We start from the raw sequence: 26867 nt of genomic DNA, 5'->3' as shown, positions 1-26867 counted from the left end.
TGCACATTGTTGAAGCGACCAGTCTGTTTTTATTTTATGCACAAATGATTAAGCTGGGTTTGAGTTTTTTATATTTTTTTGTGCCAAGTTCACAATTGTGGATTATTTGAATCGAAGCCACTCAAGTTCTGGGTCTTCGATATATCCGCTCCTCTCTGCCTTCATTCACAGCAGCATGCCGGGCCACGGTGAACAGGTAATCGCTCAACCTGCAAGAAGAAGAAAAGCTTCAACATACCTTGTGATTATAAATAAATAGATGGGTTAGAACGTTCGATGATGGCAAACAACAATCTGCTTTCAACTTACCTGTTCAGAAATTGAGCAACAGTAGCGTCGACTTGCTTTTCACGCACAATTGAGGCCACTCTGGATAAAGGGAAGGAAAATTAACATGCGGGAGAAAGGGGTTATCACTCATTTGCCTGGCAGGGATTTTTACCTGAACCTCGCAAGGGGGTCAATACTATTTTTTATTTTTCTTACTTGAAGCGCAGCAAACGAGAAACTGAATGATGCCACTCTGGCATGTGGCACCTTTATATGCCTCTGACGATGAAGTTGCCAGAGGCATTATGTTTTCGGATTGTCTCACATGACCTTTAACCTAATGACCCCAAAATTTAATTGGTTCATTTTATCTCATTACGCATACAGGCACCAAGTTTGACAAGATCCCTTCAGCTGTTCTTACGTTATCGTGGTAACAATGTAATTGTAACATGACCTCTGATCTTTGACCTCTTGACCCCAAAATCGAATCAGTTCATCTTTACATCATTATACACGTTTTGGGGGAGGGGTGGAAGGGAAGGAGGAAAAATTTTCCCGTGCAAAGAGTGCTTCATAACCTCAGTGTTGCCCAGGTAAAAAAAAAAGGAAATTGTAATATCCTCTGCCACCACCAATAGGTGACGCTACACAGTACGCATTTACATCGAGAATTTACGCCCCTCTCCTGCTTCCCCACACCCTCGGATGAGCCCTCGGCAACATAGCTTATGTAACCTCCAAGACAAAGTTATATATGTATTTGCGCCCCGAGTATAGTATTGTCGCGTTCCTGGCGATTAAAATATTTCCGAGGAAAGGATAGCCGAACAAGCTGTTACTCCAAGGCGTTCATCAAATGTAGTGGAGTTAATACACGTGAGGGAGTTGGGGGGGACCCCACCGGCAGTCCTCAAACATGCGGAAAATAACTCGTACGAAACGGATTTAAAATGTCCAAAAATACCAGCTTTATTAAAAGAAATGCCGGTAATACAAAATAAAACACGGTCAAATAAATTCCTAAATTAGGATGTCCCCCGACAGACTTGAAACACGGAAAGATAAAACAATTGTGTGTGGGTGCATTTAACTCTGATCACTGGTAGGGTCTCGTCAGGGGTCGTTGGCGTTGGAACCGTCAACGTCGGTGTTGGAACCGTCTCGGCTGCGCCCGCCGGCATGCAACTTCCTTCCGTGCGAATCGAACGGGCCGCGTGCAGCTCGCCCCTCTTGCCGGGCCTGTCCCCGTCGTCCCTGGTGGAAAGCTGCAGCCGCGATCAGGGCCGCGGCCCTGCCCTTTTCCTCTGCACGTCCACCAGTGGTGTCTCCGAACACGGCCGGTCCAATCGCTTCCTTGCCAGTGGTCCAAGCACGATCATTCGCTTTATTGTCCAGAACAAATGCCGACTGCCGCGATCCAGACCAGACGCAGAGAGAAGAGAGAGAAGAGAAGAGCCAATGTCCGCTAGCGCGTCCTTTTATCACCCATGCTTTCCCGTCATCAGCCGTGCTTCGCCAATCAGCGAGTCCCTTTTAACAGTCTTCCTGTCAATCAAGAAGCCTGACCAACCACGGCTCCTCGGGGCATGGCCTCAGCCTGCCCGTCCTGTGTGTCTCCCAAGTCAGGGTTGTCAGCTGTAGGGCTCAACGCATGACTTCCGGTAGGTTTTTATTAATGAATGTTTAAATGTCGGATTTTAGCCCTATGTCAATGGTGCAATGCCAAAAGAGACAAAGGAATAGATAGAGGTAATGACGTACAAGGGATAATTTTACCCATAATCCCTGAGGTAATTGGCACGAGTCACCCTTCGTATGGCCACACGTAACACTTAATCCGAACACAGGACCTACCGGATCCCGACTTATTACATGCTGGTTCTTCTTCTTCAAGACAATCGGAGCATGCTAATTGATGCAAATCTACCTGAACTAAAGTAATCACTGCCTACCCCCTACAAACGTAACAGTATATAAGTATTTATAGCTGGAGTACCTGGCGTTGCTCAAGCGAAAAAGAAACATTAACAGATTTGAAGTGAGGGCAAATATAATGGAAAAGCAATGACGTCCAAATCAGAATCCATCACAAATGTCAAATCATCATTTCACCTTTTTGTTGAATATCTGCTGGTGAATGTTAGAGTCCCTGTATAAAGAGAGTTGTGCCATGCGCTGACCCGAGATTTCTGGTCACGTGATTTCGTGGCGCCATTTTGTGTCTAACTTCACCGTGCGTGAACGTCAGCTTGGTACGGGAATGTTGTTTATTGCCAAACAAAATGACTGGTTGTTCTGCTTTTGGTTGTTCAAACCAATCTGGGAAATATAAGATGTATAGATTTCCAAGTGATAAAGTCAGAAGACAAATTTGGGAAGCGAAAGTCAGACGAAAGAGCTGGAAAGCGATCGACTCCTCGAGACTCTGCCAGGTAGGCCCACGCCGCTTGATGATCGATGTTCAAAAGCAATTCTATCTGCTCGGTTTTTGTTTGGTTGTCTGTCCGTTGAAAACCCTTTTAAAGGGAAGTGATTTGTGTTTGTTTATAATCTTCAAGGAGCTGACCAAAAATACATTTCCGTGGGAAGAACCCTGCTCAATTTTTTTCGGGTAGTCCTAGCGGACCGCATATTGTCATTGATTGATTAAATGTCCCGGTACAGTGACATTGCCTGGTCTGCGGTTGGGTAGTCTGCGGGCAATGTCACTGTACTTTTTCAGAGGGAATTAATTTTGATTTTATAGGGGTGGGAAACCCATGGTCCGTTTTGTTTTCAGTTGTCTGTCCGTCCATTCAAAACTTATTCCGAGGCAAGTTATTTTTTTGGTTTAAAATCTTTAGCCTAATCGGCAATCATAAAAGCAATTTTAGGGGGGGACCTGCTCAATTTTTTTGCGGGTTGTGCAGCCAAGTCGCCAGCTATGAAACATATTAATCGATCAGGCAATATCCATCAGAGTTCTGGGCAAGGATGTAGTAATAAATGAACGTTTCAATCTTACTAGATGCCGATGACGTTTTCCTTATGTCAGAGACAGAAGCTGACTTGCAGCTTGTTAAATCATTACAATGGAAATTGAATATTAATGTCGATAAAACTAAAGTTGTACACTATAGAAATATGGCAATACCACATACAGAATTTGTTTTAAGTGTGTTAGACTATATGTCGGCTGGAAGTCCTACACCGGAATTGCTCTCGGCACCCTTTAAAAAATATTGGATATGCCCACACTCCTTTCTAAAAGTTATTAAAATTCAGAGAACGACAGCATTGGTTTGTCTTACTTATAATGTTAGCTCTTATATGCAGTGTTGGCTTGTAATATGCATTGCCATACCACTTTTAATATCACCACACAGCTCTTTTTCACGGCAATAGCTGAGTTTTTGACAAAACAAATATCACCTGTATGTAATAATAAGACTAAATATGTGTAGTAAATTTTTTTTTAGCAGGTTTAGAATATATCACCCCATATCGCGAATGTACATGTATATCTAATCCGACACACTTAGACACAAAATGGCGTCCAGATTTGAGTTGACACAACTCTATATACAGGGACTCTAGTGAATGTACCATTCATCACGTTTCTGAGTTAAGTATGATGACGTTCAGGAAGAAGAAACCTTACCACCAACTTTGACCGCTTCTGGTATTGTTTGATAATTTGTGTTCAAATGTCTGGTGATTATTTTGTATTTATTTTTGTGAATGTGTTCTTGTATATAACTGTCATTAATCAAAAAGGTTTAGGCACCATTGAGCGATTTATATATATTTTTTTTATATGTAGATTTTTTAGTCCCAAAAGACTTTTTTTGCCTAAAACACTCCCATGCATTCACTGATGAACCTCTGAAAGTTTGACGAAGATCTGTTTGGCCATCTGAGAAAAATGGCGACAAACAGACCAATGGCATGTCTCTCGGTCCCTGCTCTCAAATGTTGTGTTTGTGTCCTTACCCCTCTCTCCCCATCTTGTCTACCGCTCCCGATGTTATATGTTTTATGTGTCGGTTTGTCTTTCTGTGTGATTAATGTTCGCTCTTTCACGAGCCTCGATCTTGTATACAAAAAAAAAAAAAAAAAAAAAAAAAAAAAAAAATGGCTCTCTTATATAGTAGACTACCTGAATGCACCCGGCGTTGCCCGGGTTCTTTTTGAATGAATTTAATCTTCTGTACATAGGTCTGCCGCGAGCCCAGTATCAGTTAGTGCTCAACGATTCCTTGTTCTTTCTTCTGTCGGGCCCCGCGAGAGAGAATTTTGAAAGCATGTGTTGCAATCAGTCAGATATTCCTATTAAGTGCATAAGTTGTACTTCAAGAGAATTTTTAAAGAAGAAGAAGAAGTTTTTGCGAAATGGGCCCAGCCCGGCCGAGGCGGTCTCGACCGGCTTCACCACCTAGCCTATAACCTTCCCGGGGCCCGTCCCGACATTTTTTTGTTTCAGAGGTTTCCTCCTATCTTTCACCGTTCAGGAAATTAGCGCGTGCAGACAAACAAACAAACAACTTTCTTTTATACATATAGATAGATACCTGTACCAGTTTGAAATTGATCCCTTCAGCCGTTTAAGTTATAGAGTATAGACATATTACAGACTTTGACCTTTCACCTCTTGACCCCAAAATCAAATCAGTTCATCTTTGCATCGTAATACATACACTACCGGTCAAAAGTTTTAGAACACCTCAATTTTTCCAGTTTTTATTGAAATTTACGCAGTTTTATGTCTCGATGTACTCTGACATTAAGCATAGAACAAACAAGTCAAGTGAATCCACTTGGATTCCGCCCAGGTTGGCACATGGAAATTATGATGTAGCATAATTATCATCTCGGGTCAAGATTTGAAATTATGCCATGGTTTTTGTAAAATTGCTACTAGTATTCACATTATGTACTTTCACCAAAACATACATCATAGAAACATACATAGAATTTGGGTCCTCTGGGTCATTTGGGTCCTCTGGGTCATTTGGGTCCTCTGGGTCATTTGGGTCCTCTGGGTCATTTGGGTCATTTGGGTCCTCTGGGTCATTTGGGTCCTCTGGGTCATTTGGGTCCTCTGGGTCATTTGGGTCCTCTGGGTCATTTGGGTCCTCTGGGTCATTTGGGTCATTTGGGTCCTCTGGGTCATTTGGGTCCTCTGGGTCCTCTGGGTCATTTGGGTCATTTGGGTCCTCTGGGTCATTTGGGTCCTTTGGGTCCTTTGGGTCCTCTGGGTCATTTGGGTCCTCTGGGTCATTTGGGTCCTCTGGGTCATTTGGGTCCTCTGGGTCATTTGGGTCCTCTGGGTCATTTGGGTCCTCTGGGTCATTTGGGTCCTCTGTGTCATTTGGGTCATTTGGGTCCTCTGGGTCATTTGGGTCCTCTGGGTCATTTGGGTCCTCTGGGTCATTTGGGTCCTCTGGGTCATTTGGGTCCTCTGGGTCATTTGGGTCATTTGGGTCATTTGGGTCCTCTGGGTCCTTTGGGTCATTTGGGTCCTCTGGGTCATTTGGGTCCTCTGGGTCATTTGGGTCCTTTGGGTCCTCTGGGTCCTCTGGGTCCTTTGGGTCCTCTGGGTCATTTGGGTCATTTGGGTCCTCTGGGTCATTTGGGTCCTCTGGGTCCTCTGGGTCATTTGGGTCCTCTGGGTCATTTGGGGCCTCTGGGTCATTTGGGTCCTCTGGGTCATTTGGGTCCTCTGGGTCATTTGGGTCCTCTGGGTCCTCTGGGTCATTTGGGTCCTCTGGGTCCTCTGGGTCATTTGGGTCCTTTGGGTCATTTGGGTCCTCTGGGTCATTTGGGTCCTCTGGGTCATTTGGGTCCTCTGGGTCATTTGGGTCATTTGGGTCCTCTGGGTCATTTGGGTCCTCTGGGTCATTTGGGTCATTTGGGTCATTTGGGTCCTCTGGGTCATTTGGGTCCTCTGGGTCATTTGGGTCCTCTGGGTCATTTGGGTCCTCTGGGTCATTTGGGTCATTTGGGTCCTCTGGGTCATTTGGGTCCTCTGGGTCATTTGGGTCATCTGGGTCATTTGGGTCCTCTGGGTCATTTGGGTCCTCTGGGTCATTTGGGTCCTCTGGGTCATTTGGGTCCTCTGGGTCATTTGGGTCCTCTGGGTCATTTGGGTCATTTGGGTCATTTGGGTCCTCTGGTTCATTTGGGTCCTCTGGGTCATTTGGGTCCTCTGGGTCATTTGGGTCCTCTGGGTCATTTGGGTCCTATATTCCTATCCTATAACATATATATCCTATAACCTATCCTATATATATCCTATATCATATAACATATATCCTATATATCCTATAACATAACATATAACAAATATATCCTATATTATGTACTAGCGAGCGGCCGCGTACCAGCCAAAGGGGTAGCCCATGGTTAGCCTAAATATAGATTTGATGACGTCATGTTTACACATCTGAGCGACAGAAACTGGCTACACATCTGAGCGACAGAAACGGAGCTTCACTTTTGGAGAGACAGAAATTCCCAGGCAAACGCTATAACGCACCAGGTTTACAACCTGTGCGTTAATAAACAATTGCAGATAACAAAGAAATCATAGAATCATTTTCTTTAACAAAATTTAATTTAAAATAAATTTTGACTCAGCAAAGTAGCCACCTTTTGCAGATATACATAACTGCCGAACACACTCGTGGCATTCTTTCTGCAATGGAAATCAAATATTGTTCGGGAAGTTATTCTCAACACTGTTGCAGAAGTTCCCACAAATGTGTTGCACTTGTAGGTTGCTTTGCTTTCACCCTTCTGTCCAGTTCATCCAAAACCAGCTCGATGGGGTTTAGGTCTGGAGACTGTGCTGGCCATTCCATGATTTGAAGCCTACCGTCTTGTTCTTTTCACACTTTTTCACTTGCTGAGTCAAAACAACATCAAGCTCACCCTGTTCAACACCCGGTCCCTCAACAATAAATGCCTCATCCTGAACGAATACATCCTGGATAACAAACTGGACTTTCTCTGTCTCACCGAAACCTGGCAACAACCTCTGGACTACTACACACTCAACCTCACCACACCCAATGGATATTCCTACGTCAATAAACCACGCTCGGAGGGCCGAGGTGGTGGAATTGCCGTTATCCACCGTCAAGACATCAAGACCAACCTCATCTCCATCTCATCTGCTCCATCATTTGAACACCTGGCTTTAAAACTCTCTGGTCACACGCAGTCAGTCATGGCTGTCGTCTACCGCCCTCCCAAACCACACCCATCATTCCTGTCTGACTTCTCCTACTTTCTGACCCAGCTATGTTCCCTCTCCCCCTCAATCCTCCTCCTTGGTGATTTCAATATCCACATGGACTCCACTGACTCCACAATAACCACTGACTTCACTGATTTACTCACCTGCTTTAAACTCACTCAACATGTCGACTTTCCTACCCATATCCGTGGTCACATTTTGGACCTTGTCTGCTCCACTGGATTAAATTTGCACCATCTCTATGGCTCCGACCTCACCCTCTCTGACCACTTAGCCATCACTCTGACCATCAACATCCCCGCCCCAACACCAAGGCATTATCGCACAATCAACTTCCGTAAGCTAAACGCTCTTTCACCTACCTCATTCTCATCCACCCTCTCTGAAAAAATGTCCACTTCTCCCTTCATTGACCTCCACACCCCTTCCGACCTCACTGACTACTACAACCACACTCTCTCCTCCTGCCTTGACCAGCTTGCGCCTGTAAAAACCAAAACAGTTTCTTTCACCCATTCTGCTCCCTGGTTTACCCCTGAACTCCACCTGATGAAAACTCGTGCTCGCCAACTTGAAAGACTCCGCAATAAAACGGGTCTCACAGTTCACTCCCAAGCCTACAAGGACCACATACAACACTACAAAGATGCCCTCTCCCGCGCCCGCTCTGCCTACTACTCTCAAATTATCCACTCTGGCTCCGGAAACCCAAAAGCACTCTTCTCGACAATAAACAAACTCCTCCGCCCCCTGAACACCACCACCCAGTCATTCACAGTAGACAACTGCATCTCCTTCCTCTCTTTCTTCCAACGCAAAATTGACAACATCTACAACAGCTTGACCACCGCCGCACCCGCTCCCCCTCCAACCACCTGCCCCCCCTTGTCCTGCCATCCCCTGTCTCGGTTCTCCCCAATCTCTCCTACTGACCTCTCTGAACTCCTCATAGGAATGAAAACTGCCACCTGCACTCTTGACCCCATCCCCTCCAGCTTTGTCAAAGCCTCCCTCCCTGCTCTCTCTCCACTTATCATTGCAACAATAAACTCCTCCCTGTCTACAGGCATCGTCCCACCTTCCCTCAAAATTGCTGCTGTTACCCCCATTCTAAAAAAACCTGGTCTAAACCCTGACACCCTAAACAACTTCAGACCCATCTCCAACCTACCCTTTCTGTCAAAAGTTTTGGAACGCGCTGTAGCCACTCAACTCAAACATCATCTCTCTGCCAATAACTTGTATGAAACATTCCAATCCGGATTCCGCTCCAACCACAGTACTGAAACTGCTCTCCTCAAAATCACCAACGACCTTCTCCTCTCCTCTGACGCTGGCAACCTCAACATTCTCGTCCTCCTCGACCTCAGCGCTGCCTTTGACACCATCGATCACACTATCCTCCTCACCCGACTTGAATCCACCTTTAACGTCACCGGCACTGCCCTCTCTTGGATTAAATCATACCTCTCTGACAGATGCCAGTTCATCTCCATCAATAACTGCAAATCCCCCACTGCTCCCCTCCCCCAAGGTGTCCCCCAAGGTTCAGTTCTTGGCCCCCTCCTCTTCATCCTTTACCTGTCCCCGCTCGGTCACTTAATCCGCCGTCATGGTCTCCAATTCCACTGCTTCGCCGATGACATCCAGCTTTTCATCTCCACCAAGTCCGTCTCCACCGACACCCACTCTATCCTGACAAACTGCATCACTGAAATAAAATCCTGGCTTCAAATCAACTTCCTCAAGCTTAACTGTGATAAATCTGAAATAATCATCATTGGCCCAAAAACGCTCACAAAATCCACCCATAACTTTGCCCTCAACATCGACGGTATCCCAGTATCCACCTCCCCTCACATCCGGAATCTTGGCGTCATCTTTGACCAAACCCTTTCCTTCGACAAATACACTAAACAGATCACAAAGTCAGCCTTCTTTCACCTGAAAAACATTGCCCGTCTCCGCTCATCCCTCTCCTCCACGGCTGCAGAAACCCTCATCCACGCCTTCATCACCTCCCGTCTGGACTACTGCAATAGCCTCCTCTATGGTTCACCCTCAAAAATCACCAATAAACTCCAATACATTCAGAACTCCGCTGCCCGTCTACTCACTCATTCCCGGACCCGTGACCACATCACCCCCGTCCTTTACAAGCTTCACTGGCTCCCCATCCCCCAGAGAATCCAGTACAAAATCCTCCTCTTGACATACAAAGCCCTCCATAACCTGGCCCCATCCTACCTGGCTGACCTCCTCTCCAGACACACTCCCACCCGCAACCTCCGCTCTGCTGGTACCAACCTCCTGACCCCCTCCATCCGGACCAAATTCAGATCCTGGGGGGACAGGGCCTTCTCCATCGCTGCTCCCACCCTCTGGAACTCACTACCTCACACCATCAGAGACTCCTCCTCACTCACCACATTCAAAACATCACTAAAGACCCACCTGTTCAACGCTGCATTCAACATTCAACCCACAGCATTTAACCCCTGACTATCTCTTCTCCTTCTCCCTCCTTTTGCTTTAAATATTTCCCTATTGATTCTTGTCTTGTCTTTTTGATTCTTGTCTTATATATATGCCGTATATCGCTGCTGTTTGTTTTCTTGATTCTTGTCTTTTTGCAATTGTTGTTTTCATGTATTGTTATGCATTATGTTTTCCACTCTGTCAAAGCGCCTTTGGGCTTCTGGAAAAGCGCTATACAAAATAAATGAATTATTATTATTATTATTATTTTCCTCGAAGGTAGTTTTGACATAGCCTGGAGGTGTGTTTAGGGTCATTATCTTGCTGTAGGATGAACCCCTGACCAACTAAGCATATACCAGAGGGTATTGCATGGCGCTGCAAAATGCTGTGGTAGCCCTTTTGGTTCAGGATGCCAGTCACTCTGTGCAAGTCGCCGACTCTGGATCCAGCAAAACAGCCCCAGACCAGCACGCTTCCTCCTCCATGTTTGACAGTTGGTGTCACACACTGAGGAACCATCCTTTCGCCTACTCGACGGCGTACAAAAACCCTGCGTGATGAACCAAAGATTTCAAATTTGGATTCATTGGTCCATAAGACCTTCCAGTCTTCAGTAGTCCACTGGCAGTGCTTCATGGCCCAGGCAAGCCTCTTTTTCTTATTTTGCCATCTTAGCAATGGCTTTCTTACTGCCACTCGACCTGTCAAACCTGCAGCTCGAAGTCTTCTCTTCACAGTGGAAACTGAGACTTGCTTACTTTGACCAGTGTTAAGCTGTGCTTGAAGCTGTTGTCCTGTGAGCTGTCTATCATGCAAGCTATTGACTCTCAGAAACTTGTCTTCTGATTCTGTTGTGGCTTTGGGTCTGCCAGACCTCTTCCTCTCAGAGTTTCCTCCAGTTTCCAATATACTACTTCCTGCAGTGCACCAGCTGCAGAGTAAAGCTTGTTGGGATGAATGATCCCGGTGTGTACCCCGGTTTAGAATAGGTACACCGTATCCCTGTGCATCGTAAGAGGCGACCAAGGGTTGGCGTCAGGAAGGGCATCCGGCCATAAAAACATTGCCTCAAACAGGGAACCATGATTGTCATGGGGCCCGCAAGGCTAACCCTCGCTATAGCGGGGAATATGGCCTTAAAACGATCATTCATTCATTCATTCTGCAGTGGCAATATTGTCCAAATAATGCTTCAGAGGGTGTAATAACACTGTTCCAATACTGCTTTTATACAGACAGGGGGTTTGTAATCAAGTAATCAGCAAAGGTTGGGACACCTGTGGGAATTGTTTGCATCAACTTTCAAGGCTTAATTTACTTACATTGATGCAGAACAGCTGTAAGTTGTTAACTCATTACTTGTTCCCTGAAGGCCTTTTTTTTTTTTTTTTTTACAATATAACTGTAATTTCGATTCTTTTCCCGTTTTTGCTAACCTAAACTTTTTTTTTAACGTCGAGTAGTTCACTGCTTACCTTTGTACCATTTCAGGTTATTCACTGGGCATTAAACTGCATAAATTTCAATAAAAATTGGAAAAATTGAGGTGTTCTAAAACTTTTGACCGGTAGTGTACTTGTACCAACTTTGGACAGAATCCCATCACTGGTTCACAAGTTATGGTAACAAGATTTTTTCCTAACATGACCTTGGTCCTTTGCCCCCAAAATCTAATCAGTTAATCTTTACCTCATTATACATACCTGCACTAAGTTTGACTAATCCCTTCAGCTGTTCTCAAGTTATTGCGGTAACGAAAACCCATCACGAACGGACGGACAACCTGAAAACATAATGCCTCTGGCGACTACTTCGGCGGAGGCATAAAAAGCCAGTGTTGCCTCGATCCTGCACACAAGGTCCACCATCAACCCCCTTCTGGTGAAACTAGCTCAATCCAGGATCATTGCTCATCTCCATTCATTTGTCCTCTTCAAACAACTTCCACATCCTCTTTAATGTCATTGTTCGGTCCATATCTTAAAGGCAGCTGTTGAACACCATCTTGGGCCATGCCCAATCCAAAACCATTCTTTTATTATTCTACCTTCGTTAACCCTCCCAGGTCCGTTTCAAAATCATAATTGTGGTGAGGAATTTCTGAAACCTACCTACCTTACGACACCCGCTGGGACCCCAAATTGTTCCACAGAATGTTATTATTTATTATTTCCTTTTAGTAAGATATGCGTTACTAAACGCTGTCCCCTTGTCATGTGACCAGACCCTCAGCTCTGATCGGTGTATGTTTGTGGGGACATATGGACAGAGAGAGAAACACTGTTTTAGACGGCATTGGTGTGAGGCACCTTAAAAATAATCCAAAGGTGCCAGAGCAGAAAGAGATTTCATCATTCAGATTCTTCTTTGGCACACCCTAAAGAACAGGAAACTCAAACAAGACCAAAAGTCGAACCGGCATAGCCGGGCTTGTAAAATATTACAAACCACAAACACATATTATTAATAATAATAATAATAATGCATTTATTTTATATAGCGCTTTTCAGGAAGCCCAAAGACGCTTTGACAGAGTGCAAAACATAATGCGTAGCAAAACATAAAAACAATTGCAAAAAAGAAGAATCAATAGGGAAATATTCAAAGCACAAAGGAGGGAGAAGGAGAGGAGATAGATAGTCAGGGGTTAGATGCTGTGGGTTAAATGTTGAATGCAGTGTTGAACAGGTGGGTCTTGAGTGATGTTTTGAATGTGGTGAGTGAGGAGGAGTCTCTGATGGTGTGAGGTAGCGAGTTCCAGAGGGTGGGAGCAGCGATGGAGAAGGCCCTGTCCCCCCAGGATCTAAATTTGGTCCGGATGGGGGGGGGGTCAGGAGGTTGGTACCAGCAGAGCGGAGGTTGCGGGTGGGAGTGTGTCTGGAGAGGAGGTCAGCCAGGTAGGATGGGGCCAGGTTATGGAGGGCTTTGTAGGTCAAGAGGAGGATTTTGTACTGGATTCTCTGGGAGATGGGGAGCCAGTGAAGCTTGTAAAGGACGGGGGTGATGTGGTCACGGGTCCGGGAATGGGTAAGTAGACGGGCAGCGGAGTTCTGAATGTATTGGAGTTTATTGGTGATTGTTGAGGGTGAACCATAAAGGAGGCTATTGCAGTAGTCCAGACGGGAAGTGATGAAGGCGTGGATGAGGGTTTCTGCAGCCACGGAGGAGAGGGATGGAGGGATGCTTATTGTCCCCTTCGCACCGCGGAGCGAAAGGGGGACTATGGTTTTCCCCTCCGTCCGTCCGTCCGTCCGTGCGCACGTGCATACGTGCGTGTGTGTGTAAGCGAAGGACCGCATTCGAATTTGGTGTGTGGGTGCAACCCACGTCAAAATCCACGATGGCCACCGCCATGTATGTCTGATGCCATGTATGTCTGAACCTTGTGAGCGGAATATCTTGAAAAATAAGCGAAGTACCAACTTCTAATCTGGTGTGTGGGTGTATCTAGGCATAAGGAAGAACCCTATTGAAAATTGGGTCGCCACGTCAAAATCCAAGATGGCCGCCGCCATGTGTGTCTGAACCTTGTGAGCTGAATATCTTGAAAAATAAGCGAAGTACCAACTTCTAATCTGGCGTGTGAGTGTATCTTGGCACAAGGAAGAACGCTGTTTAAAATTGGGTCGCCACGTCAAAATCCAAGATGGCCACCACCATATATATGTGAACCTTGTGAACGAAATATCTTGAAAAATAAACGAACTACTAACTTCTAATCTGGTGTGTGGGTGTATCTAGGCATAAGGAAGAACGCTATTGAAAATTGGGTCGCCACGTCAAAATCCAACATGGCCGCCTCCATGTATGTCTGAACCTTGTGAGCGAAATATCATATCATAGCATGTTTTCTGCGTCTTCCACTTTGTCAACTCACATCACTTCCCCAACCGGGGGACCTAGGCGTAACGCTTGTTAGCTTTTCAAACAGTCGCTAATGCTGTTTATAGCATTAAACAAATAAATTTGGAGGAATCCAGACATCCATGAGGTAAGTTTTACTTACAGAACTGAGGGAAGATCTACTGTAATCTATATACCCCACAAGGGTTGTGGGTGAGCTCATTTACCAAGCAGCTAGCTTGCGCTTGCCAAGGCAGCCGTTCCTTAAGGGTTTTGAATGGAGTGATTGCTCGAATGCTTAAACCACTTGGCGATCTCTCCACAAGAACTTTGGTAAATGAACACACACCAAATGTTCTTGAGACCTGACCATAGATCGACTGTAATCTATATACCCCAAAGAGGAATGACCCTTCCTGCCACTCCCGTAGCGAGCGGGTATACTTGTAAATTAAAATGTTGGTCGGTGGACTCAGCCATCGTAATGACATCATAGACGTAATGACGTAACGGACACAAAACTGATATATTTTAACTTTCAGTAAGTTTGCAGTCACTACGAATGGATTAGTGTTACAATTGGATTTACTATAATATTAACGTTACGTTGTCATTATTGCGAAAATGATATAAACCTAGGCTAATTCCTTACTTCCTCGGTTATTAATATTAGTGCCGAACACCGCTTAGATGATTGATCATGAACCATACACCGCTTCAATCCATTAACTTTCTATTCACGACAGTATTATGGTTATATTTACTATATTATCATCATTATTACGAAAACGATACTACTGAAATGATACACTACTGTATTAAGAAACCTGGGCTTAATTTGTCCAAAGCGGTCCAAAGATGAGTCATAACGCCTAAGGCCTATACGTACCGTATTGTTCGAAGAGAGGTAACGCCGATGCTTTCGATATTTGATGATCATTTTAACAATCGGTTTGTTTGTGTTTCACACAGAATGAAAAACGTAAAGGTAGAGCATGGCGATTGTGATATATGACAGGTTTGACGATATGTTCGGCCTGAACAGCATATAAATCAAAATGGCGGAGTGTGGAGAGTCAGCAGCCGTACGCCGTAATGACATCAGACATAATCACATCACCCTGTCATGTGACCAGATTCTCAGCTCTGATTGGTATGCATTTGGGGGGGACATACATACATACATACATACATACATACATACATACAATACATACTGCTACGGTTTTGAGATTGGCACATTGAAGTCATTAAAGGTTAAAGGGTTGCCCCCCATAGTTAGTCACACGAGCAACATAGGCCCAAATGTAGTATAGTTATGTCTTAGTATGTGTAAGAATAGGTCATTTGCCCTCTTAGTGCCTGCGTTGTGTAAAGACAGAAAATAGGCTTTACTTGCCACCGATTTCCCAGCCACCCGAGCCTCGACCCAGTTTGTTAAGCATTGGCTGCCCGCTCAGTTTGTTAAGCATTGGCTGTCCACTAGTCGAGTAACACGAGGTAGGCCTAAAAAGGGTGGGGCCGGCGTTGAGGTCGGGGAGCGGCAGCGGGAGACGGTAAGAACCACCAGGCAATCAGGGCTCTAGTGGCATGGTGTGAGAGGGCGTGGTGAGGCGCATCTGGTGAGTTTGAGAAGGTTCGCGGGGCGTGCCTATATAACGCGCTGCGCAAAGCCCTCGGAAGGACTCGCATAGGAGAGGGAGAGATAAAAGGACTTTTGAGGGAGAAGGACTTGGGAGGACTTCGTTGTACAAGCAGGACTTTGAAGGATTTGAGGACTCGCTCGCTTTGAGGCTTTGAACTGTAACTCGCCATATTACGTACGTGCCAGAGGGGAAGAAGGAGAGGCGTTGGCGATACGAGTACACGGCTCCAGCCAGACGCGCCGGTGGCGAATAGCGCCTACTTCAGCCACGCGAGTAAGCGCGGCTATAGCCGCAAGTGAATAACCGCCAGCCGCGTCGAAGTCCGCTCCCTACCGTTCGGCCCGTGATAACTCGCTCCGTACAAGACGACACGCGGAGAGCTCCTGCCTTCTCCTCCTTCCATCTACACGTGACGTGCCGGGGACTGGAGAGAGGGCTGCCCGGGAGCCATCCCTGGACGCGGTGAACATCAACCTGCTCATCAGCAAGCCCCGTGTGAGTGTGTGTGTGTGTGTGTGAGACGGGCCCGTTTGTCCTGGGTATTAAGTAAGACTGTAAAGGCTGCTCTGTGTCCCCTTTTTCTTGAATCATTGTGTATAGTGTAAATAAATCTGTTCTTCCTTTCTTCCCAATTCGATCGCCTTTGTGATTTCTCCATTGACTAAGCGTGGTACGAATAAGAACCGCTTGAATCAGGGTCTAGTAAGTGATAACGGCGCGGATCGCGTGTACGCAAAACCGCTCGGCGTATCAACACACGTGGTTCGTGCGGGGCTTATCTCCTCGCTTCAGGTCAGCGCGAGTATTTAGGTAACAGCGAATTTGGTCCTAATACCCTATTTCACACTGTCCGGAAGGGACGTCATCGGTCCCGGGTCCCACCAGGCCAGTCAAAGACAAGGGGACTAATCCCCCCTTGGTAAGGGGAGAAGGCTGGCGGCGGATCCGTAACAATACATACATACACTGTTCTAGACGGCTCTGCCCGATGGGCTACGCCATAAAACAAAACAAAACAGTACTGACCCAAGTGCAAGATTCAGCTACTAGTCATCTGGACTATGACGAGGTGTAGGAGGAGGAGAAGGGGAAGGGGAGGAGGGAGAGAAGGAAGAGGAGGAAGAGGAAGAGGTTTGGGAGATGGAGCATCATATGTAAAAAGCCCTTTATGATCGCAAATCGATATTTTGGGCGCTGTGCTGTGGCTTGGAGTTAAAGTTAAAACATGGAAAAAAAATAAAAAAGGAAGCAAGATGTAAAGGAGAAAACAGTGGAAACTAGAACTCAGTAGAGAGGATATCTCCACCTGGTTGGCCATATCACTCAATGGTGAAGAATCACTTTTTAAATTATACGAGCTGGATCTGGATCCAGATCTTCACCAAAATTGAACCGATTCTTCCTCGTCACACACACAACCTTTCCAACAAGTTTCGTCCAAATCCATCTATAACTTTTTGAGATATCCTGCTATGTATCGTTTTTGGTCCTCTCTCCCAATGGTGAAGAATCACTTTAAAAATTCTAGTAGCTGGATCCGAATCCTGATCTTCACCAAAATCTAATAATATTGTGCTTGTCACATATGCTACATCTTTGCCAAATTTCGTCCGAATCCATCCACAACTTTTTGAGATGTTTTGTTCACAAACGGATAGACAGACAGGGGTGAAAACATAACCTCCATCCACCTTTGGTGGCGGAGGTAAAAATGTGGAGTCTTTTCAACAACTCAATCCCAGACGGTGTATGGTAGTTACCTGCGCTCAGCGCGGCGGCATGTTGCCCGTGCCAAGTGAAGCATCGTACTGCTCTTCCCGCCAGACTGCATCTCGCGAAGTGGAAAAACAGGGAATAAAAAAAACCATCAAATTGGGTGAGGGAGTTAAATCGCTATCCGTTGTGCCATATAATGAGCACAGGTTATCGGAGTCTGATATGTCCTGCTATGAGGATAAACTAAAGAAGAATGTTGATGGGGAAGCTGAAGTGCTGAATTACACCGTCACGGCTAATAAAGAGTAGATGAAGACATTCAAAGCTTGATGTTTATAAAACTGTGAATTGGACACACTGGTACACCCAATCCCGACGGGAGCAGCAGCAAAGGTCATATTATTAATCTCTGGGGTATATAGATTACAGTAGATCTAGGCTCAGGTACGTTGGTCTGTGGGGGACACGATAAGCATAGAATGCGATAAGCAAAGGCAGACTCGGCCAGTTTCACTGTGTGCTCATCAATTTGGTAAAAGGGCGACCATCGTCCGGCATGCGTGCGTACCGGCAGGATGAAGTTGGTAAGCGGAGGCAGCTCCGCTGAATGTGCGTCAATCCAGCGTTCCAGCAGCTCGGCAGCACTTCCATCAAACGCTGTTCGTTCTGAGACACAGCAACGGTCTTTAGACACACCCAATGCTGTGCAAATAATTATATTAATAAACTATTTGGCTATTGAAGAAACAGAACTTATTGAGACTCCTCAATACAATACAATTGAGACTCCATCAGAGACTCCTCCTCACTCACCACATTCAAAACATCACTAAAGACCCACCTGTTCAACACTGCATTCAACATTCAACCCACAGCATTTAACCCCTGACTATCACTTCTCCTTCTCCCTCCTTTTGCTTTAAATATTTCCCTATTGATTCTTGTCTTTTTGCAATTGTTGTTTTCATGTATTGTTATGCATTATGTTTTCCACTCTGTCAAAGCGCCTTTGGGCTTCTGGAAAAGCGCTATACAAAATAAATGAATTGTTATTATTATTATTGAGTACTGGCAGGAAGAGGAGTCGAGTTAAAAAGGGTACATCCCTGGTGGTATATCAAGATGGTACATCCCTGGTGGTATATCAAAATGCCACGCCATTTTTGTCTTGGATAAGGGGGAAGCAAATTACAACTTTTATTGATCTGCATAAAACTTGCTTTCATTTTACTTCCCTGAATTGCTGTCACGAGGCGGGTGCTAATTTGGAAACGCTTCAATGGGCCAGGGTGATTTGTTGAGCTGCTGCAAGTGCACACACTCACCCAAGTGGCTGTCCTTGGCTGAAGAGTGTGGAGTCGCAAGGCAAGAGCCAACATCCTGCAGAAAGCATTGGACCTACACCCACATCCCCCCAAAAAGGACAAGAAGTCATTTGAATATGAGAGAAAAAAAAAGACATAATAACCCCCCTCCCCCTATTCCCCCCCTCCCTCCCCACTCCCTCAGACCAAAGCAAAAACCTCTTACCTGTTCTAACTCTTCCACAAATGTTTGTCCAGTTTCTTGGCAGTACTCCCGGGCCAACCTGCACACAGCGTTTTATGGGGCGTTATTTGTTTTAATAATGCCAATCGTTTGCTTACGAGGAACTTTAAACCAAGAGCAGGCCATTTGGCCCATCAAACCTACACAAGCTGACGTTTTGGGCCTGAGTGTTCATCGAAGCAAAAGAAAAAGCGGAAAACCTGCTCCGTTCTCTTTGCTTCGACAAAGGATAAAGCCGAAACGTCAGCTCCTCTTTTATTCATGGCGGATCAATTACATTTGAGGTATTTTATTTTCCTGTCTGCCATTCATTCATTTAGGCTCTCCCCTTGCTCTCATTCTTCCCGACATCCCTTATTCCTAAAAGTCACCTTTTATTATGTCCCTCAATCCTGCTGTTGGTGTTTGCCCCCCCTCTGCTCCCCCTTCTGTAGTTACCTCCACCACCAAAGGTGGATGGAGGTTATGTTTTCACCCCTGTCTGTTTGTTTGTTTGTTTGTGAACAAAATATCTCAAAAGGTTGTGGACGGATTCGGACGAAATTTGGCAGAGATGTAGTGTATGTGACACGGACAAAATGATTAGATTTTGGTGAAGATACGGATTCGGACGAAATTTGGCAGGGATGTAGCGTATGTCACAAGGACGAAATGATTAGATTTTGGTGAAGATCCGGATTCGGATCCGGCTAGTATAATTTTTAAAGTGATTCTTTATCATTGGGAGATAGGGCCAAAAACGATATATAGCAGAATATCTCAAAGTTGTGGATGGATTTGGACGAAACTTGGTGAACAGGTTGGGTGTCTGACAAGGACAAATAGATTCGATTTTGGTGAAGATCTCAATATGGATTCGGGTATGATAATTATTTAATTTTTGATGAAATTTTGATTCTTCACCATCGAGTGATATGGCCAACCAGGTGGAGGTATGCTCTCTACTGAGTGCCGTTCCAGTTTTTGTTCTGTTATGTCCTGGTCTGTTTTGTGTTCTGGCTCCTCCACAAGCCTAAACTCGACACACACAGTATTTTTAAACCCCCTTGTTTGCTCCACATTTTCCCCCATTCCCCTTCTTTCTTCCCACCTCCCTCTCCCTTTTCTCCCAAACTCTGACCTTTCCATTTTTTGACCAGCCTCTCCTTTTCAGGTATGTGAAGCAGGTATTGAAACTCTTACCCTATTGCACAGGTCAGTTCATCCGTTGCTCCCAGCGCCTCAAATACAGCATCGTCCTTAGGCCGCCGCTCCCCTGTGAAAGTGCTGGAGACCCCTGCAACATGGTCAAAGTAAACCACTTGGGTAAGCTATCATTTGACCAACCAAAATCCTGGCTTTTGAGATTTAAGCTTTTTGTGTGCAATCGTGTGATGCAAATACCTTTGTCTCCAGTGCGGGTGTAGATCTTGATTGATGTCCGTTTGCTTCTTTCGGCCTGTGTGCTGCAAACATTGCTAGTGTTTAGTGGAGCTTTCACAACTCCGTGCGTTGAGCGAGATGGGAGCCAGAGGGTGAGAATTCCTTGCCTGGGTGGGTCCGTTCACGTTTGGATCAGCGAAATAAATGAAGTTGACAAAGTGTATGTTTGGCCAGCAATGGTAACGTCCACCTTCAAGAGTTATGGTTATGTTACTTGCAGTGATTTAATTGGTAAATGTAGACTGACATCACCAGTGTCCATTTTCCTTACAAGATCGTCGTTATTTCACCGGTACATTTACCTCACAAAAATTTGCCGTACTGCTGGTGATGTTGTGAATCGCTCCATTGGCCTACACGTTGTTTCATGATGTGTTAAAATGATAGGTAGGTGTTGCTTTGGCTTGGCCTGGTTCAGTTGAGAGCGCAGCTGAGCCAAGTTTGTGCTCTGTATCAAGTCAATCGTTGAACTTTTTCTTCGGGTTGCTCATTGGTGCTTGGCCTCTTTCGTCTGAGCTGATCATGGGATAATTTGGGGGAAACGAAAACCGAGAAGAGGATGTGCTGGGAGACAGAGAAAGGGTAAAGAATAGACCACCTATTGCTGAATACGTAAGTCCCGATGTGAAAATTGCAAGTTGCGAAGCACCAAATTGTCTACAGCCTGGATGAACTATAAAAGTCTTTGATACTATCCCTCATTCATGGATAGTGAAAATGCACGCAAGTATACAAGATCAACCCCCAAGTAATTAAACCGAGTGAGAAAGCAATGGAGCTGTGGAATACCATGTTCATTTTACAGCAGATTGAAATACTAGGAGTGAAGATACGACTGAGATTTTACGGGGTGACAGCCTTTCCTCACTCCTGTTTTGGGTGGCACGTTCCCCCTATCTCAAGGGAACTAAGTGCATAAGGGTAAACTCCCCACCCCAAGGGTCCGCTACACCCCGTATCCGGGAATGCGGATTAGTAGTAAGTTTTTCTCGCCATGGACCGACTGAATGAATGAATGAATGAGCAAGGACATGGATACTCCTTAACATCCAACAGAAGGTCCAAAGAAACAGGAAAGGTGACATTTACTGTCAGACCCCGCTGTCCGCGTTCCCGCTGTCCGTGGTCCCACTGTCACGCTGTTCCATGTATTAGCAGTTGATAAATTGCGACCTGCTTCTCCATCACGGCTATGTGTCCCGCAAATTCTCAGTTTTTCGTGGGCGCAAAATTTTTTTTTTTCATGAGCCACGAGCATGACACAGTTAGAAAACCCATCTTCCATCAGCCACGCACAAAGCAGCTGGACATATGCAAAAAAACCCATCTACTACGAGCCGCGAGCATGACCTGATTCTACATTAGCGGTGCTGTGCTTCGCGTTTTCACGGCTTTTGCGGCCGCATTAAAATACAGTACGTATTTTATCCGCACTACAAGTGAGCTTCGCGGGATGTCCCACCAGCTGCGTAACACGTCCTCCCCCGTGAGTTACTGTACAGAATGAAAACACTTCATCATATCTACCACATGACCTGCATCGTCATTCGCCGATTTGCCTCGCCATTCAGAGATTTTCGCGATTCGGGAACCAATCCCCCCTTTTTCCATTAAAACAATGCCCCGCCATTTGTGGTTTCGTACTTGCGGCACTTTCCAGGCACGTATCCCCCGCGAATAGCGGGGTCCGACTGTACTATATGTGGATGAGGTAAAGGTCTTTCCACCATAAAATGGTACTCCTAGGACATTTAAATGGCACATTTATCTCGGCCAAATTCCAAGTTTTGTTTGTTTGCAGGTAAACAAACAAAAATTAATGACATAAATATTGACCAATATCCAACAACACAGGAGCTGGAAAATAAGCAATCATACAGACACCCCCACACAGTGAGTACCAGTTCACTGGTAATTCCCTGTTTGTCGTTAAAGGCGGCAAAAAGGGTTGGCGTCAGGAAGGGCATCCGGCCGTAAAACATTGCTTCAAAAAGGGGACCAAAAAACCAACAACAACCACGGTTCCCGAAAAAGGCCAACCCCCGCTTGCGGGGAAAAATGGCCTCTAAAGGTGTTTTTTATACAGACAGCTCGGAGTAGAAGAGGGACATCAGCTATGACAAACAAATGTGCATGATCACAACCAAGGAGAAGGGTTAAAATTGTGCCACATTGCAAACATAACAAGAACAGCACTCAGTAGAGAGCACACCTCCGCCCGGCTGAACAGTTTATGTTTTGTATCCCACTGATGGGCCGGATCTAGATTCGGACCTGAAACAAAATCTAATCAGCTTGTTCTCGTCCCCGAACCAACTGATCGACCAACTTTAGTCATAACTCGTCCATAACTTTTTTAAATAGCATGTTATATATCGCTTTTCGCCCGATCTCTCAATGGTGACGAATCACTTAAGATTAAATAATTCTCATATCTGAATCCATATTCAGATAGCCACCAATATCGAATCGATTCTCCCTTGTCAAGACACACAACCTGTCCACCAAGCTTTGTCCGAATCTTTAGCTCTTTCACGAGCCTCGATTCAGTATACAAAAAAAAAAAAATCCGTCTACAATTTTTTTTGAGATATCCTGCTATATATCGTTTTTGGCCCTATCTCCCAATGGTGAAGAATCACTTAAAAACTTCTGGTAGCCGGAACCTAATCCGGATCTGGATCTTCACCAAAATCTAATCATTTCGTCCTTGTCACATTCACGACCTATATGCCAAATTTCGTCCAAATCCATCCACAACTTTTTGGGATATCTTGTTCACAAATAAACAGACAAACAAGAAGACGTCATGCAAAGCACGATACAGTACTTGAAAATCCACCCCTCACCCTCTCCCCAAAAAAGGTTGCCATTGATCCATCAAATTGTCCATTTCACCAAGATTAAAATTGACGATCTTGATCAAAGCTCAGGTTAATAGGATGACAGGTGATTATTTTTCAGATGAAAATTGATGATTTTGGAAGTTTGACCTGGAGTTGACCTTTCACCTTGTGACCTCAAAAAAATTGGTTTTCCAATTCAGTGAAGCAATATGAAAATGCTGTTCTATTTTCAAGGCTGTTCTATTCTTGTGTCCCAAACCCATCCCTCTCTGTACCCACCACACCCAGTCGTACCCTGCTGCTCCTGGACTCCGTGTCCTTTCCTCCTGACAAGGTGGAAAAGTTTCTGTCAACCCTCGACTCTGATTCTGCAACTGGACCCGACGTCATCAGCCCACGGGTCCTAAAATCCTGCTCTGCTGCTCTATCTCACCCTCTCTCTGTTCTCTTCACCCTCTCTTTTGCTCAAGGTCAACTGCCATCTGCTTGGAAATCAGCCAACATCACCGCTTTGCACAAAAAAGGTGCAAAAACAGATCCTAGCAACTACAGACCAATCAGCCTTCTCCCAATTATCAGCAAAGTCATGGAATCCATCATTGCTTCGGATATGAAATCTTTCCTCTTCTCCAATGGCTTGATCTCTGATCATCAATTTGGTTTCAGACCAGGTCACTCTACTCTGGACATGCTGCTTCTGCTGTCTCAACAATGGATGGAGGTCCTCAATGCCAAACAGGAAATTAGAGCTGTCTCCCTCGACATATCACGTGCCTTCGACACGGTCTGGCACCCCGCTCTGCTCACCAAACTCTCCTCCTTTGGTATCCATGGAAATCTCCACACATGGCTGGCGGACTTCCTCTCTAGTCGTCGTCAACGTGTGGCCCTGAATGGGTTTCTCTCATCTCCTCTTCCTGTTCAGGCTGGAGTTCCCCAAGGCAGTGTTCTGGGCCCCGTGCTTTTTCTGGTCTTCATCAATGATCTCTCTGACTCTCTTGAAAATCCTCTCTATCTCTTTGCTGATGACTCCACTCTCTGCCGCTCCATTCCTCTTCCCTCAGATCGGCAGTCTGCAGCCTCCTCACTCTCTGAAGACTTGGACAAAATCACAGACTGGTCAAACAAGTGGAACATGTCTTTCAATCCTGACAAATCTCACACTCTTACTATGTCTCTCCGAAAAGATCGATTGGACAACCCTCCCATCTACTTTCTCAACAATCCTCTCCAAGAAGTTCTGTCGCTCAAGCTTTTGAGTCTCACTATCTGCCATGATCTTTCTTGGGAAAACCACATTTCCAAGCTGGCCTCCAAAGCCAGTCGCCGACTGGGCATCCTCCGTCGTGCGAAGTCCTTCCTCGGCACACCTGAGCTCCTCACCACATACAAGGCTTTCATCCGCAGCTCAATGGAATACTGTTCTCCCCTATGGGCCGGTGCTCCTGCCTCACACCTAGCTCGGCTTCACGCTGTTGAAACCAAAGCTTTCAGAATTATTGGAATCTCCCGCGATGAAGCTATCTCTGAGGGCCTTTCACTCACTCACCGCAGGCAGGTAGGTGGTCTTTCTGTCTTCTACCGACTCCTCTCCGGCCTTGCACCCCCAGCTCTCTCTGTGCTCTGTCCCCCAAATATTCCTACAGGTCGCACAAGATCTGCCAGCAACCCTCTGATGGTTAAACTGCCGAAATCTCGGCTCTCTGCTCACCTTCACTCCTTCATTCCTCTTTTCTCCCACCTCTGGAACAAACTCCCTCACTCCCTTCAATCCCACCCCTCCCTCCAGGTCTTTAAAACAGCTGTTCACCACCATCTCTTATCTTCCCCCATCCAAAACCTTGATCTTTTCTACCCCCGCTAATTCACCCCAGATCCACCTTGTTTGAAATTCCAACTTCTTTCCTGGAAGTCCTGGCAGTGTCCATATGTTTTATACCTCTCCCACCGCCCCCTTCCCATGCCCCCCCCCCCCCCCCCAAAGCCCTCGCCCTCTCTCAGATCTCTCGATGTCTCCATGTCTCTCGGTCCCTGCTCTCAAATGTTGTGTTTGTGTCCTTCCCCCTCTCTCCCCATCTTGTCTACCTCTCCCGATGTTATATGTTTTATGTGTCGGTTTGTCTGTGTGATTAATGTTCGCTCTTTCACGAGCCTCGATCTTGTATGCAAAACAACAACAAAAAAAAAACAAAAAAAAAGGCAATCGGATGAAAATGGCGATTTTAGAAATTTGACCTTTGACCTCAAAATCAATAGGCTTTTCATTTGTGACGACCTTGACAAATTGGTGAAGTTTCGTGACGATCAGTTTAGAAATTGTGACCTGTAGGCGAATGACAAACAGAATAATGAACAATCACTCATAGAGCGACACTTGGCAAAAGAGAACAAAGTAGAATGGCACTCAGTAGTGCATCTTTTTTTCTTTTCTTTTTTTTTTCTTTTTTTTTTTTTGTATACAGAGTCGAGGCTCGTGAAAGAGCTAACATTTATCAAACAAACAAGCAAACAAAGTATATAAAAAGGGGAGCGGTCGACAAGATGGGGAGTGAAGGGGAGGAAGCACACAAACACAACATTTGAGAGCAGGGACATCGGGAGATGTGAGGGAGGGAGAGGGCCTGGGGGGAGGCAAGATAGGTATAAAACACAAGGACACCAAGGACCTCCAGGAAAGAAGTCGGCACCTTAAAAAAGTGGATTTGGGGTGAAATTAGCGGGGGTAGAAAAGATCAAGGTTTTGGATTGGGGAAGATAAGAGATGGTGGTGAACAGCCGTTTTAAAGACCTGGAGGGAGGAGTGGGATTGAAGAGAGTGAGGGAGTTTGTTCCAGAGGCGGGAGAAAAGAGGAATGAAGGAGTGAAGGTGAGCAGAGTCTTGATTTTGGCAGTTTAACCATAAGAGGGTTGCAGGCAGATCTTGTGCGACCTGCAGGAATATTTGGGGGACAGAACCCAGAGAGAGCTGGGGGAGCAAGGCCGGAGAGGAGTCGGTAGAAGACGGAAAGACCACCAACCTGCCTGCGGTGAGTGAGTGAAAGGCCCTCAGAGATAGCGTCATCACGGGAGATTCCAATGATTCTGAACGCTTTGGTTTCAACAGCGTAAAGACGAGCTAGGTGTGAGGCAGGAGCACCAGCCCAGAGGGGAGAGCAGTACTCCATTGAGCTGCGGATGAAAGCCTTGTATGTGGTGAGGAGCTCAGGTGTGCCAAGGAAGGACTTCACACGACGGAGGATTCCCAGTCGGCGACTGGCTTTGGAGGCCAGATTGGAAATGTGGTTTTCCCAGGAAAGATCATGGCAGATAGTGAGACCCAAAAGCTTGAGTGACAGAACTTCTTGGAGAGGATTATTCAGAAAATAGATGGGAGGGTTGTCCAGTCGGTCTTTTCGGAGAGACATCGTAAGAGTGTGAGATTTGTCAGGATTGAAAGACATGTTCCACTTGTTAGCCCAGTCTGTGATTTTGTCCAGGTCTGCAGAGAGTGAGGAGGCTGCAGAATGCCGATCTGAGGGATGAGGAATGGAGCGGCAGAGAGTGGAGTCATCAGCAAAGAGATAGAGGATTTTCAAGAGAGTCAGAGAGATCATTGATGAAGACCAGAAAAAGCACAGGGCCCAGAACACTTCCTTGGGGAACTCCAGCCTGAACAGGAAGAGGAGATGAGAGAAACCCATTCAGGGCCACACGTTGACTACGACGAGAGAGGAAGTCCGCCAGCCATGCGTGGAGATTTCCATGGATACCAAAGGAGGAGGGTTTGGTGAGCAGAGCAGGGTGCCAGACCGTATCGAAGGCACGTGATATGTCGAGGGAGACAGCTCTAATTTCCTGTTTGGCATTGAGGAC

At 45.7% G+C, this 26867-nt stretch overlaps 1 protein-coding gene across 6 annotated transcripts in view; it reads right to left on the bottom strand.

Moving 5' to 3' along the window:
• Nucleotides 1–48: 48 nt before the first annotated feature.
• MMAB (metabolism of cobalamin associated B) overlaps nt 49–26867 on the bottom strand; it is a 28208-nt gene continuing 1389 nt past the window's right edge. For 2 of the 6 annotated variants that reach the window (XM_068136156.2, XM_068136157.2), the window contains exons 2-9: nt 20131–20192; nt 19930–20023; nt 18730–18787; nt 18525–18597; nt 17768–17865; nt 17244–17308; nt 310–369; nt 49–209 (exon numbers count right to left, since the gene is read on the bottom strand). In XM_068136156.2, the coding sequence (XP_067992257.2) occupies nt 122–209; nt 310–369; nt 17244–17308; nt 17768–17865; nt 18525–18597; nt 18730–18787; nt 19930–20023; nt 20131–20192 (598 nt within the window). In that variant the 3' untranslated portion in view covers nt 49–121. Of the gene's footprint in view, nt 210–309; nt 370–17243; nt 17309–17767; nt 17866–18524; nt 18598–18729; nt 18788–19929; nt 20024–20130; nt 20277–20471; nt 20636–26867 lie in introns of those variants that run through there. The other 4 variants (XM_068136152.2, XM_068136155.2, XM_068136154.2 and 1 more) reach the window with 3 other exon arrangements.

The sequence above is a fragment of the Myxine glutinosa genome, chromosome 14, assembly GCF_964187855.1.
Source record: "Myxine glutinosa chromosome 14, kmMyxGlut1.1, whole genome shotgun sequence".
Lineage (NCBI taxonomy): Eukaryota > Metazoa > Chordata > Myxini > Myxiniformes > Myxinidae > Myxine > Myxine glutinosa.
The sequence above is the reverse complement of the archived record's forward strand: the minus strand, read 5'-3'. Positions and strand labels throughout refer to the sequence as shown.